At 36.7% G+C, this 14,922-nt stretch overlaps 4 protein-coding genes across 6 annotated transcripts; 3 read left to right on the top strand and 1 right to left on the bottom strand.

The window, feature by feature from the left end:
• Positions 1-224: 224 nt before the first annotated feature.
• On the top strand, positions 225-1,859 carry LOC105156601 (putative xyloglucan endotransglucosylase/hydrolase protein 33). The gene is made up of 4 exons (XM_011072779.3): positions 225-711; positions 830-930; positions 1,077-1,285; positions 1,378-1,859. Exons 1-4 carry the CDS (start codon positions 480-482, stop codon positions 1,772-1,774), a joined length of 939 nt encoding a protein of 312 aa, XP_011071081.1. The 5' UTR covers positions 225-479; the 3' UTR covers positions 1,775-1,859.
• A 2-nt stretch (positions 1,860-1,861) lies between these two features.
• On the bottom strand, positions 1,862-5,666 carry LOC105156602 (benzaldehyde dehydrogenase, mitochondrial). Its single transcript, XM_020692164.2, has 11 exons — positions 5,396-5,666; positions 4,604-4,717; positions 4,352-4,494; positions 4,080-4,233; positions 3,762-3,991; positions 3,545-3,634; positions 3,183-3,356; positions 2,956-3,093; positions 2,609-2,746; positions 2,474-2,535; positions 1,862-2,400 (listed from the first exon to the last, which is right to left on the bottom strand). Exons 1-11 carry the CDS (start codon positions 5,454-5,456, stop codon positions 2,127-2,129), a joined length of 1,578 nt encoding a protein of 525 aa, XP_020547823.1. The 5' UTR covers positions 5,457-5,666; the 3' UTR covers positions 1,862-2,126.
• Positions 5,667-6,948: 1,282 nt separating this feature from the next.
• LOC105156600 (dehydrodolichyl diphosphate synthase CPT3) lies at positions 6,949-9,943 on the top strand. 3 transcript variants are annotated; one of them, XM_020698341.2, is made up of 3 exons: positions 6,949-7,107; positions 8,444-8,499; positions 8,594-9,943. In XM_020698341.2, the coding sequence occupies exon 3, from the start codon at positions 8,638-8,640 to the stop codon at positions 9,508-9,510; it is 873 nt and encodes a 290-aa protein (XP_020554000.1). In that variant the 5' UTR covers positions 6,949-7,107; positions 8,444-8,499; positions 8,594-8,637; the 3' UTR covers positions 9,511-9,943. The 3 variants fall into 3 exon arrangements, with proteins under 3 accessions (XP_020554000.1, XP_020553998.1, XP_011071080.1); XM_020698339.2 differs by lacking the exon at positions 8,444-8,499 and adding an exon at positions 7,212-8,211; XM_011072778.3 differs by lacking the exon at positions 8,444-8,499 and having other exon boundaries at positions 6,950-7,107.
• A 1,391-nt stretch (positions 9,944-11,334) lies between these two features.
• LOC105156599 (spermidine synthase 1) lies at positions 11,335-14,863 on the top strand. The gene is made up of 9 exons (XM_011072777.3): positions 11,335-11,651; positions 12,482-12,558; positions 12,658-12,780; positions 13,321-13,425; positions 13,670-13,742; positions 13,846-13,917; positions 13,995-14,190; positions 14,389-14,518; positions 14,617-14,863. Exons 1-9 carry the CDS (start codon positions 11,552-11,554, stop codon positions 14,680-14,682), a joined length of 942 nt encoding a protein of 313 aa, XP_011071079.1. The 5' UTR covers positions 11,335-11,551; the 3' UTR covers positions 14,683-14,863.
• Positions 14,864-14,922: the final 59 nt, after the last annotated feature.

Raw genomic sequence — 14,922 nt, 5'->3', positions numbered from 1 at the left:
TGAGCAAATTAGTACCATATAAAAAAGAAGAATTAGCAATTTACAGGGGATAAATTGCATCATTTTAAAAAATACAGGAGTTAAATGACTATGTTTCAAAAAATACAAGAGTATAATTTGTTCATTTACAATATAATTTCACTTGCATTTTCCCTATTTTGTACGGACACAAAATATTATCTATTTAAGTTATTTCAAGTTTTGGATGGAAGTCGAGAGCTGCAGCCCTTCGAACACGGCCTCCATCAAGAAGCTGGAACAGCAGGACTATCCAAACATGTCATACTCAGTGCACATGAACTTGTAATTACTGTCTAAGAATCCCACATCAAGAATCAGACGTGATTCTTGGGAGATACAGACAGCCCGCAACTTGAAACAACTAAGCACAAAAATTTGAGCTTCTTTCCTACAAATAAATACCTCAGAATTCCGAAAACATTTCGTCCGTTCCATTGACTGAATTAATATAAGCTAGCATGGCAAGTTTCCATAACAAGTTATTCTTTTCAAGTCTCTTAATTTTCTGCAACTTAGTACTCGAGGTGTACTCGCGTGGCCCTGTGTATAGGCCTCCCGATGTCGAACTGTTAACAGATCGTTTCAGTCAAGTATCGGTTGCTCAAAGCTACAACGTGTCGTTTGGAGGCTCTAACATTGGTGTCACAAATAATGGGACCAGCGCTGATCTAAGTTTAGACAAATCCTCAGGTACCATGACTTAAACTAAGTGGCTAATATTAATTACCTTTGATGTTGCAGGAAAACTACAGCTACCCTATGTAGGTCATCTCACTCTTCTGTTTCTGTTTTTTTGGGTGATTTCTAGGATCAGGGTTGGTGTCCAAGAGCAAATACTTCTATGGATTTTTCAATGCTGCCTTAAAGCTGCCTGCTGGTTTTACATCAGGAGTTGTTGTTGCGTACTATGTAAGTCATTTTCATCGTATGTTCTGTTCAAAAGAACACGTTCGACAAAACATAAGAAGCCAAAAGGCCTGTTTATGCATCAAGAGGGCAGTCATGGTTCATAACTTCTGATGCAAATTTTTGTTTGTTTTTCGATTATATCTCAGTTGTCCAATGCCGATGTTTTCCCTCACAACCATGATGAGATAGATATCGAACTGCTTGGGCACGAGAAGAGACGGGATTGGGTCCTGCAGACTAACATATATGGCAATGGAAGTGTAAGAACTGGAAGGGAAGAGAAGTTCTACCTCTGGTTTGATCCCACCGAAGGTTTCCACAACTACAGCATCCTATGGAACAATCATCACATTGTGTAAGCTCATCAAGTTCTTGTCTTCTGACAATCCTTCTCAGAGTTTGTCTTTGTCTCAACATTCTGAAATTGCTAAATGAATAATATTGCAGGTTTTTGGTGGACAACGTACCAGTAAGAGAATTTGTTCATGGTAACGCCATCGGCTCAGTTTATCCATCAAAGCCAATGTCAGTTTACACGACAATCTGGGACGGATCAGAATGGGCGACTCATGGAGGAAAATACCCAGTTAATTACAAATTTGCGCCTTTTGTGGTATCAATGAGAGGAATTGAGATGGAGGGCTGCGTTTTGAATCAGAGGGCTTCATGCTCAAGGAGCTCCCTTTCGAGCTTGGACCCTGTCGACGGTGAACAGTTTGCCAAGCTATCAAGCCAACAGATGACGGGGTTGGATTGGGCTAGGAGAAAACACATGTTTTACTCATATTGCCAAGACAAGAACAGATATAAAGTTCTTCCTCCAGAATGCAATGCCAAACAGTAGATTTATATTCTTTATTCTTTGCTAAAAGTTTGTACGATTTTTCTGCAACATAAAAAAATAAAAGTTTGTATGATCAAGATCTCCATATGAAGGAAAGATTAGAGTTGAAAGTTTATATCAATCATGTAGAAATTACCGCGTTAACATAAGAACTCAAGTTCATCATGATTTCCTTTACTTCTGCGGTGGTTGAAGAGAAAACAACACATAATCTTGCATAAACACGGGATTCGGACTCTACCATGGATAATCCTTCTAAAATCCCAATTACTAGGTGTAGAAAGGTGAAATATTCTTTCAATCATCTTCATCGGCTGATTCATGCGAAACTCAGCCCAACTTTTTCCAAGTCTCACAACCATGCCGGGTTTTTGAGAGAGGTAACGACGGCCTTAACTTGCAAGTAGTTCTTGAGACTATATTCTCCCTTTTCCCTCCCGATTCCACTCATTTTGTAGCCACCAAACGGAATTGCAGCATCAAAAGTATCGAAACAATTAACCCATACCGTCCCAACTCTCAATGCCCGTGTTAGCGTATTAGCAGTGTCAAGATCCTGAGTGAATATTCCTGCAGCAAGACCATACGGGCTGTTGTTTGCCCTCCGAATCACTTCCTCATTGTCCCTGGAAATAGCAACTGATTTACTGACCATTGTAATTGCAACATCATATACATAAGAAGATAACTGCAACGTACTTAAACTTCAAAACAGTTTGCACCGGACCAAAGATTTCATCCTTTGCAATCGGCATATCATCCTAAAAAGAAGTTTGCAACGTTAGTAAAGGAAAAGGCAAAAAGGATCATCCTGCAAGACGGCGAGGTGATTACCTGCACATTAGAGAAGACAGTTGGCTGAATGTAATATCCCTTCGTGCCAAATCTATCACCACCAGTTTCGAGGGTAGCACCACATTCCTTACCATATTTAATATACTTGAGGATCTTGTTGAATTGTTCTGCATCAATCTGGTGTCCATAAAATAACTGTGTCAAGGTTTATGGACGTTAAAGCAAGGTGTGCGTCAGCTGTATATGGTAGAATTTGTCGTATTTCTCGGGTAAAAATTTTGTTTCTTGTTTGTACTAAAAGTTCCATTAAAGTGATGAAGTAGATTAAAAAAGGTAAAGAGTTTTTCAAGCCTCGGGTTGTCCACGTGGGAGTTTGAGTTTTTTACCTGAGGACCTTGTTCCATGCCTGTCTTGAAGGGGTCACCCACACTGCGTTTCATGGCACGTTCCTTTGCTTTCGCCACAAATTCATCATAAACCTTCTCGTGAACAAATGTCCTAGAACCAGCACAGCAGCATTGTCCCTACAGTACAGATGTTCCAAATCACGTGAAGATGTTCATGTTCCCACTAATCGACCCTAATAAGAATGGCTGATGAGAACAGGACGTACCTGGTTGAAAAATAGAGCAAAATGTGCTACCTCAACAGCTTTGTCCACATCTGCATCCTCACAAACAATAAAAGGTGATTTTCCCCCAAGTTCCAGAGTAACTGGCTTAAGATTGCTTTTCGCTGCCAACTCAAGAACAATTTTGCCTGTGGCTGTTGAACCAGTGAAAGCAAGCTGCAAAAAGTATATTATGAGAAGATCATATTTACTGAAACAAGTTGTTTTACATCATAAACCCAGTCTAGTATTTAGAAATAGTTAGAAATCTCAACCATGACACACAGGTCATTTGAAAATCCAAGAAATTATCTTCCAATCTCCATCATTAAACTCATGCAATAAGAACCTGAAGCTAGTGTTACCTTGTCCACATCCACATGGCTGCAAAGCGCGGCACCAGCCGATGGACCAAATCCAGAAACAACATTTAGAACACCATCAGGGAGGCCAGCCTGTCATAAAAAATACAATATCAACTATCATCAACATTGTTGTATAATATTAGCATCAGATGTTTGGGGGAAAAAAGGTTTGACAATTGCACTAAAAATGAAAAGTTTGTCTATGGAGCAGCATTACCTCAAGAAATAATTTTGATACCAGGAGAGCAGACAACGGTGTCTGCTCTGCTGTTTTAAGAACAATGGTGTTGCCACAGGCCAGTGCAGGGCCAACTTTCCAAGCAAACATCACTAGAGGAAAGTTCCACGGTATAATCTGGCCAGCTACGCCAATTGGCTCATGCAAAGATTGAACATTATAAGGCCCATCAGCTCGAATAGTAAGCCCATGAATTTTATCCGCCCAGCCTGCAGATAGACGAAATGAAAAGATGACATTTTAGATAAACAAGTGTTCCTCACATTACTCAGGTTCTGCATCTCTGCTAAGACGTACCAGCGTAGTAACGAAATAGCCTAACAAGCATTGGTATTTCTATATGAGCAGACTGTTCGTAAACCTTGCCATTGTCCCAAGTCTCAAGTGCAGCAATTTCATCATTATGCTTTTCTACCAAATCGGCAAAACGAAGCATTATTCGACATCTCTCCTGCAGATATTAAGCAATGTTCATTAGCTCTATGTAAAAATAATACACATCTAAGAATGGAGAGGAAAAACAGACACACACACACACACACACAATAATTAAAAGAAAAAATGGTTACATAGGCAGTCATTTTAGGCCAAGGCCCTTCATCAAACGCCTTCCGTGCAGCAGCAACTGCTCGATTTATATCTTCTGTATCACCTTCGGCAACATGTGCAATTACCTCTCCACTCCTGGGGTCCAATGTTGGGAAAGTTTTCCCTGTTTCAGTAGCATGATGAGTCAGCTCAAACAAATGAAAGATGGAACTCAAATATTTGGAGTATAAATAACAGTCTAAGCAACACATGAGAGAGAGCAGAAAGACCACCTGATGCAGCATCAACAAATTGCCCATTGATGAGAAGCTTATCATATTCTACAGTAACAGGTGGCTTAATTGGCTCCTGAGCTGAGGTCGTGCCGTACCGGTAAATTCCTCTGCCTAGACAAGATTGTTTTCATAAATAAATTGATTAAATCAACTCATCATATATCATCCTAAAATGCTACATGGTTTGCTAGAGTGTCTGAAACTCCAAGCAACACAGAAGTTTCAGAATTTGTCATGATCAAGAGCACATTCTCTCGAAAATCGACAAAGTTAAAACATAAATCATTCTTGGATTGGATGCTTGCATGGACATCAAACTGCCTGATTTTCAATTTTGCCCATATCTCTAAATGCTATAGTGAGTGTATCAGATCACAGCATGTCCAAAGAGCATCAAACAAATCATTTCCCGACCACATTCTAATGTATCAAAACAGTAAGATTTCGCCATCAAATGATCAGATCCCATTATTACAAGTCTTGTTTCACCATATATATATACACAAAGATGAACCAAACAAGTTTTGTATGAACATTACAGGGAATCAGCTACATATCAAACTTCACACCAAGATCGCTCGATTGCCAGAAAACCATGAAGACTCGTCAACAAAATCATATTCCAAGTAATGATCTCTTATGTTTCTTTAATCGAAAAAGGGAAAATCCAAAAAAAAAAAAGGATAATAAAAGCACAAAAATTTCAATCTTTGCATCCTCGTGAATCAACCCACATCAATCTACAAATACGCATATGAATACATGTAATGTGTTAACAAAACAATATACCGTAGCGAGAAAGCGAAGGGAGGGAGCGAGAAACAAGAGATGAGATGCTGCGAGCCGCCATTGACGATTGAAAACAGAGAAAATAGTAAGAAAACAGTAATCAGTTCTCAGTTGTAGCTTGACCATTACAATTATGTTGTATAGTAATGTGCTAACATCCAAAGATGTATTAAGCAAATTGCTTGTACAGAACAGAGCATGTAGATAACGTATTATACGGATAGTTCTTCGGGAACATCCGGGTTAGGATGATTGTAGCTTCCTATATTATGGAGTCTAAACTGCGATCATACGAATTCTTCTTTTTGTTATTATTTATACAGTTAATTAATATTTGGATTGAATTCTTGTAATGGACGTTATATCATCAATTAAGCCGTCACCTATGAACGGTATGTTCAAAAAAAATTTAGAGTGTATATGTGTAATTTTTCAAAAAGTATAAATGATTTATATAAAAAATATTAATATTTTGGTGGTTATATGTGTAATTTTTTAAAATACAGTGATGGTCTGTGCACAATAATTCTAGATTAAAGAGTATGGGGCGTAATTATTCCTAAATATAATTATTAAAAGCAATGTAAAAGAATTTTGTGGATGGAAAGGTGAGAGTTGTTGATTAGTTATAATTAAGATTTATTAACAACCAGATCGCCAATATGATAATTTTTCATGTTTTTTATGTATTGAGAATTCATTAAAAAGAAATGGAAGGAAAAGAACAGAAAGATGCAAGGTCACAATGTGTCAGTGGGCAAATCACGTATTGGATACTATGCACACACATGTCAAGATCTGTCAGTGCCTAAATTTTGACAAACACTACTCACCTGATGCCTGACGGCAGTTTCTTCCTCGATGTCAAGTGTTATTGTCAAATGGGGTGTTTGCAAATTTTAAAAATAAGTTTTTATTGATTTATTATTGAAAAAAAAAATTAAATGTATATATATATATACACTATAAATTTTACTTTAACCAAGTGAGTATAATAGTATAACTAAACAAAATATATAATTCCTTATTCAGTCTTGTATTTTTTATATTGAAAAGGCAATAAAAAGAGTTAAAAAGGTAAATTTACCATCCCAAACACATTTATAATTGCAAAATCTTCATTAGTAAGATAAATACCTTTTTGCTTATAATCAATTTACAGATTTGTGATGATTTATCCACGTTCAATTTGTTTGCACGATTTTTTTTTTTAAATTAATTATGATAAATAAACTATAATAATTCATTTTAATACACTGAACAATACCTTAATGTAATTAACAAAAATAAAATGAATAAAATTATGATAAAAATAGTAAATTACATGACTGATTTTTTTTTTATTCACATGCATCCATAAATACTTAAATTTGAACACAAAACTTATGGTATGAAAATTTGAGCCCAATTTGATATTTTAAATGATAAATTTATTTTTTAAACTTTTTTAATTGCTTCTCCAAAATTAATAATATAAGGCTAAATTAGAAATTACATATTTTTGTATACCCCTATTCCAAAGGGTCTACTAATAATAAAAGAGTGTAAATTTTTGAAAGATTTTCGCAGACCCTCTTAAAATCCTAGAACAATCTCTATCAAGTAAAACGTAGATACACAAGTATGCGCTTCCAGGGAATCTACTTCTTTTCCTCGTCAGGAATGTAGAAAAATTACGGCATACGTCGTTGACCCCCGCCGACGCGAATCAGGTTTCTCTCAATTAATCTCTATTTTTTTTTTCTTTTTTAAGTTTTTGCGGCGAATTTAATCCTCTTTTCGTTTTTGTTCATTCATGTTTTGTTAACTGATGAAGGAGCTACGCGAAAGCTAGTTCTTTTGGGAATCCTCGTAAAGATGCAGCTTTTATGTAATAATGTGCGGGGCTGTTGTGCGTATACTTGTACAGATATGAATGTGGGTGTTTTTTAAATGTATGATTATATCCGCTCTGTTCTATTTAACTAAGTGAACTGAATCCCTGTAGCGTTGGGGCAGCAGGTTATTGAAATCCCTCCTAGTTGTGTGAACTTTTAGTGTGAAAATTCTTTTGATTAGTTTGCCTGTAGTAAAGTAACAGATTTCTTAGTTTTGGACCTTGGACTTTCCACTGGGTTTTTGTAATTCATTGCTATTCTCATTCTTTTGTTAATTTTGAAGTATCAAAGCTCCAGTCTCGAAGTGGTGATGTGGGGGAAAGGAGAAGTTTTTTGTTCTTTTGTATTGGTTTAATTAGGCATAAAAGTACTTTATTTCAATAGCTTAAATGTATATATATATATACGAATATTGCCTATAATGACAACGAAAATAACTATATAGATGTTTATATTAGTTGCCTCTTGGATTGTTAATTGTTTTTTCTCACAGATAGGTTAGATTTCAATGTTCTGTTGTGGTTAGGTTAGAGGTTGGATTTTTGGCTTTGATAGAGTCATTAATAGCACAGGTAGTTAGGTAAGAGATTATTGTGTTGGTAAAGTTTTTTACTTTGCTTCTCTAGCATTTAAATTCAACTAGCTGATCCAAATCCTAGGCCCTTCTGTAAGGCAGACTCTCCAGTTGTTCTGTTTAATTATTTGAAGCACCGGTGATGTAAAGTCATGCTTCATTGCCTCCTTTGATTATTTCCTACGCTAACCGATGTGGAAGGCATAAGTTGTAAATATTTCCATTAAGAAGTCTGAGTTTCCAATATATGTTAACAATTTTCTTTCAAGAAGCCAAGATAGAGGATCATGGTTTTCCGTATGGTTTTGGTTGCTATCCTGTGATCTTGGAAGTAATAATGATGCTCTGAAGAGGATCGCAAATCAGTAAGTTGAACCAGTGATTTGAAAGTTGTTCATTTCATCAGCATTTCCATGTAGAAACACTGGCTAATTTACTTATAGGCAGTTGAGGGGAACCTTGAAATATCTTTGCCACATTCTTCCACTCTCTTTTATGCGTGATATTGGTATTCTGATGTTTGATAGCTTAAACCAATATGCAACGCAAGGCAATTAGTCCTAGTCAAGGTGTGTACTTATGTGATAAATTTGACAGGTTTTCATGAATAGATCTACTCGATTTTCTTCTACAAAGGGCTTGTCTCACCTCTGGTCTCCTCCCCACTCTTTCTGCTATATAGTTCATCTAGTTTTGCTTTTCCCAGATAAGGCACAGAACATTGAAGTTTTTTAATGTTGTTATCAGGTTAATTTGCCTTCAGCATTCTAGCACTTGTATTTCAAGTGTTTATGGAGAAACAGAGCAGTAATCGAGCAACTCAGTTAATTGAAGGTTTGGGCAGCTCTCTTCGCAGATGCATATGTTCGGTTCTTTCAGTTGGTCCTGTTCCAAAACATATTGCATTTATCATGGATGGAAATAGAAGATATGCTAAGAAGCAAAATTTAGAAGCAGGAGCTGGCCATAGGTTTGGATTTCTAGCTCTGATGAATATTTTAAAATACTGTTACGAGTTGGGTGTGAAGTACGTTACCATTTATGCTTTTAGCATTGACAATTTTAAACGACGACCAGAAGAAGTTCAATCCACTATGCAGTTGATACAGGAAAAAATTGAAGGGTTAATTGAGAAAGAGAGTATAATCAACCGTTACGGAGTGAGAGTACACTTCTGTGGAAACCTTAAACTTCTGAGTGAACCCGTGAAGTTGGCGGCTGAAAAAGCTATGAATGCCACTGCATGTAATTCAAAGGCTGTGCTTTCGATATGTATTGCCTACACCTCGACTGATGAGATTGTGCATGCTGTTGAAGAAGCGTGCAAAGAAAAACGGGATGAATTTAGAGCTCTTGACAAAAGTGGAGCCGGATATGGTTTGAGTGGGCTAGGAGAGAATGCAACAGATAGAAACAGCCCTCTTATTGATACAGCAGATGTTGAGAAACATATGTATATGGCGGTTGCACCCGATCCTGATATTATAATCCGCACTTCTGGTGAGACCCGCTTAAGCAATTTCCTTTTGTGGCAAAGTTCATCTTCCCTTCTGTACTCCCCCAGGGTTCTTTGGCCGGACATTGGCTTTTGGCATTTGGTCCGAGCAGTTTTGGACTTCCAACGGAATTTTGCTTATATGGAAAAGAAAAGGAAAGAAAGTTAGATTCATTCACAGATGAGACCTTTGTATCTCAACTTGCTCATGTCAGGGATTCTCTTTGGTCTTTCGATTGGGATGGTGATCTTAATGGATTTCCCTTTACAACAGATGCATATATGGGTCGGGACTTCTTTTTCCAGTGTCCTTACCCTTGGCATGGTGGTCATTCATTCTTCTGATGGAAAGGAAATATACATTAAACGTCACAGAAATGGAGTGTATCTTGTAACTTAGGAAATTGATGTGGCTTGATCTTTTTTGATCGAATCAGGAGTATTGTTGTGTCATTATGCCACTGTTATCAACTCCGAAAATCTGTAATCTCTCTTTCTCTCATATGCAACCAATGTAACTTTTCAGTGGTTGATTCTGTGTTGTGAGTGTTGGTGGTTCACTCTATATTATGGATGTCCCTGCAGATTATTTTCCCTTGTTATCTGCTGTCTCCATCTCTCTCGCTTTTTGTGTCATTCATTTATGATTTGTCAGACCCAAGTCTATGCAAGAAACTTGTGTAACAAAATCAGTTAAGGTGATGGTGTGAGTCCAGTTGCTGCTGTTGAACATGGTTTCTTCACCTGTAATCTTCTGCTCTACTACTAGTTAAATCCTACTCTGAATGGTCCGGTTGATATACCCCAAAACTCTACAATTTTTAGCATATTCTTTGACTTAAAGTTAATAATTAATCTAGTTAAAAGAAATGATATCTCAATAGTTAATGAATCATGTAACTTAGCATGACAGATATGAAGTCTTTTAATAATATTTTAATTCAATTAATACATCAATATAATAAAATATCGTAGATAAGTTGCATCGAAAATGACTCGGGGAAAAATATAAAAGTAATAGTGAAAAATTGCGCATTTCTAACTGCCAAGAAATTACCTCAATTTGGAACCTTGGATGCTGCAAATGAAGCATCACTTTATGAGAAAGAAAGAACAATAATTGAGGAGAATATGATTCTCTGGAAACAAAGAGTTGAGTTGATGATAACTTGACCCATGAACCTCTCTTCACCGTCGAATTATTGATGGTTAAGGATTTCCTGATTTCACTTTCCTTTTTCTGACTATATTTTGTCTTTAAACTATTTTTCTTTTCAAATAAGAAATTGATAGGCTAATAAGGTCTGATTTAGTGAGGTTAATGCCCCACGATCAAAAAGAATCAGACGAATTAAAATCCACCATATCATAAATTTCAATCATCACAAGATATATTTTTATTTCATGACAAGTGTAATTATATCTTTACTTTCAAATTAATCAAGTACGTGGTTAGTAATCATTAATCACTATTCTCACTCCAAGTAAAGTCTATTGCAACACGATTGATGCTTTTCAAGAATCACTACTGTTCGTGTGATGAAATATATGTCAAATGCACCATACAAATAAATGACTATAATTGTTTAGGATTTAAGATTGCTGAACTTCCTAAGAATCATTTACATTATTACATACATTATTTATCTGATCGATAAAAAATATTGTGATTAAATTTATGAATGATGAATAATTGTCTCATTAATTTTTCAAAATGGATATCTATAAGCAATTATTACAAAAGTGAAATAGTAACTTCATATGATTTTAGTTTGCCATCTCAAAAACAAGATTAGGAAATGGGTATTTTCAAGCAATTATTACATGATGAAATAGTTTCTTAAAATAGTATCTTGTAATAAACTAAATTGGATCTTCTATTGCATAATAGTATTATTTATTATTTTATAATTTTAAAAAATCCAACTTAAAAAATGGATGTTTGTAAGTAATTATGTTCATAATATGTTAATAATAACAGCATGATCTTAGTTAGTCACTCCAAAAGCGGAAAGACAGCAGTGTGCGTCTCTCCTAAGCAGATTCTCTCTAATCAATTCTCACGCACTCACTGTGTGAAAGAGTTGCCTACTACACTCCTCTTGATGCTCTTGAGATACGCATATAGTTATCTATTTAAGTAGTGGGGGAGAAGATCGCTGAAGAGGGTATTGATTTGAATTGCCGGTGAAGTAGGCAAACGGGGGCGGATGGAAGGTATGACTTCCGAAGCGTCGGTGACGAAGCTGCCGGAGTGCTTTTCCTCTGTTATCCCAGGGTGGTTTTCGGAGATTAGCCCAATGTGGCCAGGTAATTTGTTTTCTCTTTTTGCTGTGCATACAGAACTGAGGAAATATGTGTATGTCAATATTGTTCGTTGGATGAGTTTAGAAATTTGGAGTTGGATTGATGGCTCTTGTTTCTGGTCTATTTAGCCTTTTAAGTTGGGATAGGGTGTCAAGAAAAGATTTTTGTTAAGAATACGGGTTTGATGTATATGATGCTTGTTGATGGAAACGGATTTGGAATATCTGAAATGGAGTTTTTTACTGTGTCCTGTAGATCCATAGATTAATTCCTTTTGGTTGCCTTAGTTCTCTCCGTATAGTCTGGATGTTTTTGGTATGTGATATTAGATAACCTTTCTGTCTACTTCTTTTGTTTTGGTTGGCTGTTTTCCACATTCAGAAGATTGCAATATATGTGTGTAGCACTAAATTTGTAGTAGTTGTTGCGATCCTTGTTGACTGGTAATCATCCATCAATAATTTGTTTCCCTTCTAGTGAGTTGCGCTACGAATATATAGTAGAGATATGTTCTCCATTAATTCTGCATACTGTCCCTTTTCCTAGTATTCATGCCCTTTAGAATCAGTGCATACTCTTATTATGGTCTATCTTCACCATTTACTGAGCGAAGCAAGCAATTTTTACTGAAAGTACGGAATGAATTTCTTGCCTGCATCAAAAAGCAAGATGAGAAGTAACCCATAAGCGCTGGATAAGACAAAGAAAAAATTCAAAGTGAAAATGCACAATTATAAAAACAGGGGTTATGCTTCCTTTCCTTAACTCTGCTGACTGATACTGTGCTTTCCAATAATAATGTTTGACGTAGTTTCCCCTGTGGGAACATGCAGGAGAAGCACACTCATTGAAGGTAGAAAAAATACTATTCCAGGGAAAGTCTGAGTACCAGAATGTCATAGTTTTTCAGGTACTTGATGCTCTGAAGAGTAAGCATTAGTTTGTCTATAATATCTGTCTTTTGTTTTATATTACTGAATTCATGTTTTCCGGTCAAATGTTACTGCAGTCATCAACTTATGGAAAGGTTCTTGTCTTGGATGGTGTAATTCAACTCACAGAGAGGGATGAATGTGCTTATCAAGAAATGATCACTCATCTCCCATTGTGCTCAATTCCAAACCCGAAAAAGGTATTTGTAATCTAGGGGATCTCTACATTATAACATTATTGCTGGACTGGAATCCCCCTGATCCCAGCTCAGGGTAAGCACTAAGTTAAAAATTCTAGGGTTATTAGAAAGCTAGATAAACTAGAAGGACACAGTTTCCTGTTCATTTATATTGATATCTTTGAACTAAGCAGTACTGGTGGTCTATCTGTATCTGCCAATACAAGCCAAAAATTGGTTACGTATATTGTATGCGGCAATTTTCAGAACTTCCAGAACAATTTCTCTTGTTTCTGTTGTCGGGATACATGTGGAAAAACAGAGTGCTGGATTTTCAAAATTATTGATTTGATGCTTAGGGATGCATTAGTTGTCTGTACCATCTGTTGAAGAAAGGTGACAATTGTTTTTTACTGATGTCAAGCAAGAAATCCCTAAGCATCTTGATCAGCTGCTCTATGTTATTCAATCTTCATGGCCCCTTTCAAGATGTCAAAAAGCATTTCTAGTGTCTTATTAATTGAACCTGGATTGAAGTTTTAAACAGAGCTTCTCTTTCAGGTTCTGGTAATTGGAGGAGGAGATGGTGGTGTCCTGCGTGAAGTGTCTCGCCATTCATCTGTTGAAAGGATAGACATCTGTGAGATTGACAAAATGGTAGTTGATGTGAGTAATTCTGGTTTTCTCACCTTTTCATTTATTTATTTCTGTCCCCCTCTATCTCTGTTTTCTTCTTTCGTCTCTGTTATAATGCAGGTACGTCTCAAATTAGTGCCTTTCATTTCGAAAACTCTGCATTTGTGTGCTGCACTGACCTGTTCTTCACATGGATTCTCCTGGTCTAAGTTTTAGAATTTGGACCATAGTTTTACATATAATGTAATTTAACTAACATACTCCTCCCTTCCAGGTCTCTAAACAATTTTTCCCCCGTGTAGCTGTGGGATTCAACGATCCCCGTGTGACACTGCACATTGGAGATGGTACAGTCAACTACAATATCGTTAACCTTTCGTCCCTTCAGTTTATTTCTTTGTCTTCTCTTTGACTTAAATTGTTCACCTCACTACAATTTAATCCTTTCAGGAGTTGCGTTTCTCAAGGCTGTGCCAGAAGGAACTTATGATGCAGTTATAGTGGATTCTTCAGACCCAATTGGTAGTGTTGTCTTTTAACGAACACCCTCCTTGACCACTCATAAGTGTTCAATTTTAATGTTCAAATTTTAATCCCAGGTCCAGCGCAGGAATTGTTTGAAAAGCCTTTCTTTCAGTCCGTGGCGAAGGCTCTTCGTCCAGGAGGGGTTGTATGTACTCAGGCTGAAAGCATATGGCTTCACATGCACATTATTGAAGATATCGTTGCAAACTGCCGCCAAATTTTCAAAGGCGCCGTCAATTATGCCTGGACCTCAGTTCCCACATACCCAAGGCATTTTCTCTCTTCTTTATCTGTTTCTCATACAACTGTGCTTTTCCGCTTTTGGGCTTTATATTTTCATTTTGTTTTGGTCCGGGCTTCATCAATGTTAGCCGTTCAGTTCCAACTCTTCCAAACACTAAACCTGAAAACAGGCTGTATCTGTAGCAGTAATATGACAATTGACATTATTGGTCATTCTTCTTTCAGTGGTGTTATTGGATTCATGCTTTGTACAACTGAGGGTCCTCCAGTTGATTTCAAGCACCCGATTAACCCTATAGATCTTGATGACAGTCATATCAAAACAAAAGGACCATTAAAGTTTTACAACTCCGAGGTACACTGCATTAGACTTTATGGTTCTTCCCTGCAACTCTTTCAGCATTCCTTCCTGCTATTTGTCTGATATTTTTGCTCTTTGCTTCTGTGCCAAAGATGCATTCTGCAGCTTTCAGCTTACCCTCCTTTGCCAGAAAGGTGATCGAGTCAAAATCGGATTGATATAGTGTGCATCCAGACGAGGCAGATTTAGGATTTATTATTACTAGATGTACATCAAGGCAGAGTTCTCAATCACCACTCCAATTGCGACTTGAATTTCCGACAATGATGTAATTAATCTACGAGAAATGATATATTTCTTCCAGTAAAATGATGAATACGGAAGAAAATAAGTCCAAAACTGGCGTCTGGTCTGTTTCAGATGTTAACGTTTCCCTGACTGCAGCTGAGTAATGCTAA

Source organism: Sesamum indicum, linkage group LG2, assembly GCF_026168435.1.
Source record: "Sesamum indicum cultivar Baizhima isolate 11 linkage group LG2, ASM2616843v1, whole genome shotgun sequence".
Classification (NCBI taxonomy): Eukaryota; Viridiplantae; Streptophyta; class Magnoliopsida; order Lamiales; family Pedaliaceae; genus Sesamum; species Sesamum indicum.
The sequence above is the reverse complement of the archived record's forward strand: the minus strand, read 5'-3'. Positions and strand labels throughout refer to the sequence as shown.

Excerpts from the sequence above, each read along its gene's own strand:
- LOC105156602 (XM_020692164.2), bottom strand. The coding sequence starts at position 5,456 with ATGGCGGCTCGCAGCATCTCATCTCTTGTTTCTCGCTCCCTCCCTTCG. Across the intron at positions 4,718-5,395 it reads CCCTTCGCTTTCTCGCTACG|GCAGAGGAATTTACCGGTAC; the intron begins GTATATTGTTTT and ends AATCTTGTCTAG. Across the intron at positions 3,635-3,761 it reads TATCAAAATTATTTCTTGAG|GCTGGCCTCCCTGATGGTGT; the intron begins GTAATGCTGCTC and ends TTTTTATGACAG.
- LOC105156600 (XM_020698341.2), top strand. The coding sequence starts at position 8,638 with ATGGAGAAACAGAGCAGTAATCGAGCAACTCAGTTAATTGAAGGTTTG.
- LOC105156601 (XM_011072779.3), top strand. The coding sequence starts at position 480 with ATGGCAAGTTTCCATAACAAGTTATTCTTTTCAAGTCTCTTAATTTTC. Across the intron at positions 712-829 it reads AAGTTTAGACAAATCCTCAG|GATCAGGGTTGGTGTCCAAG; the intron begins GTACCATGACTT and ends GGTGATTTCTAG. Across the intron at positions 931-1,076 it reads GAGTTGTTGTTGCGTACTAT|TTGTCCAATGCCGATGTTTT; the intron begins GTAAGTCATTTT and ends ATTATATCTCAG.
- LOC105156599 (XM_011072777.3), top strand. The coding sequence starts at position 11,552 with ATGGAAGGTATGACTTCCGAAGCGTCGGTGACGAAGCTGCCGGAGTGC. Across the intron at positions 13,426-13,669 it reads TTGACAAAATGGTAGTTGAT|GTCTCTAAACAATTTTTCCC; the intron begins GTGAGTAATTCT and ends CCTCCCTTCCAG. Across the intron at positions 13,743-13,845 it reads GACACTGCACATTGGAGATG|GAGTTGCGTTTCTCAAGGCT; the intron begins GTACAGTCAACT and ends TAATCCTTTCAG.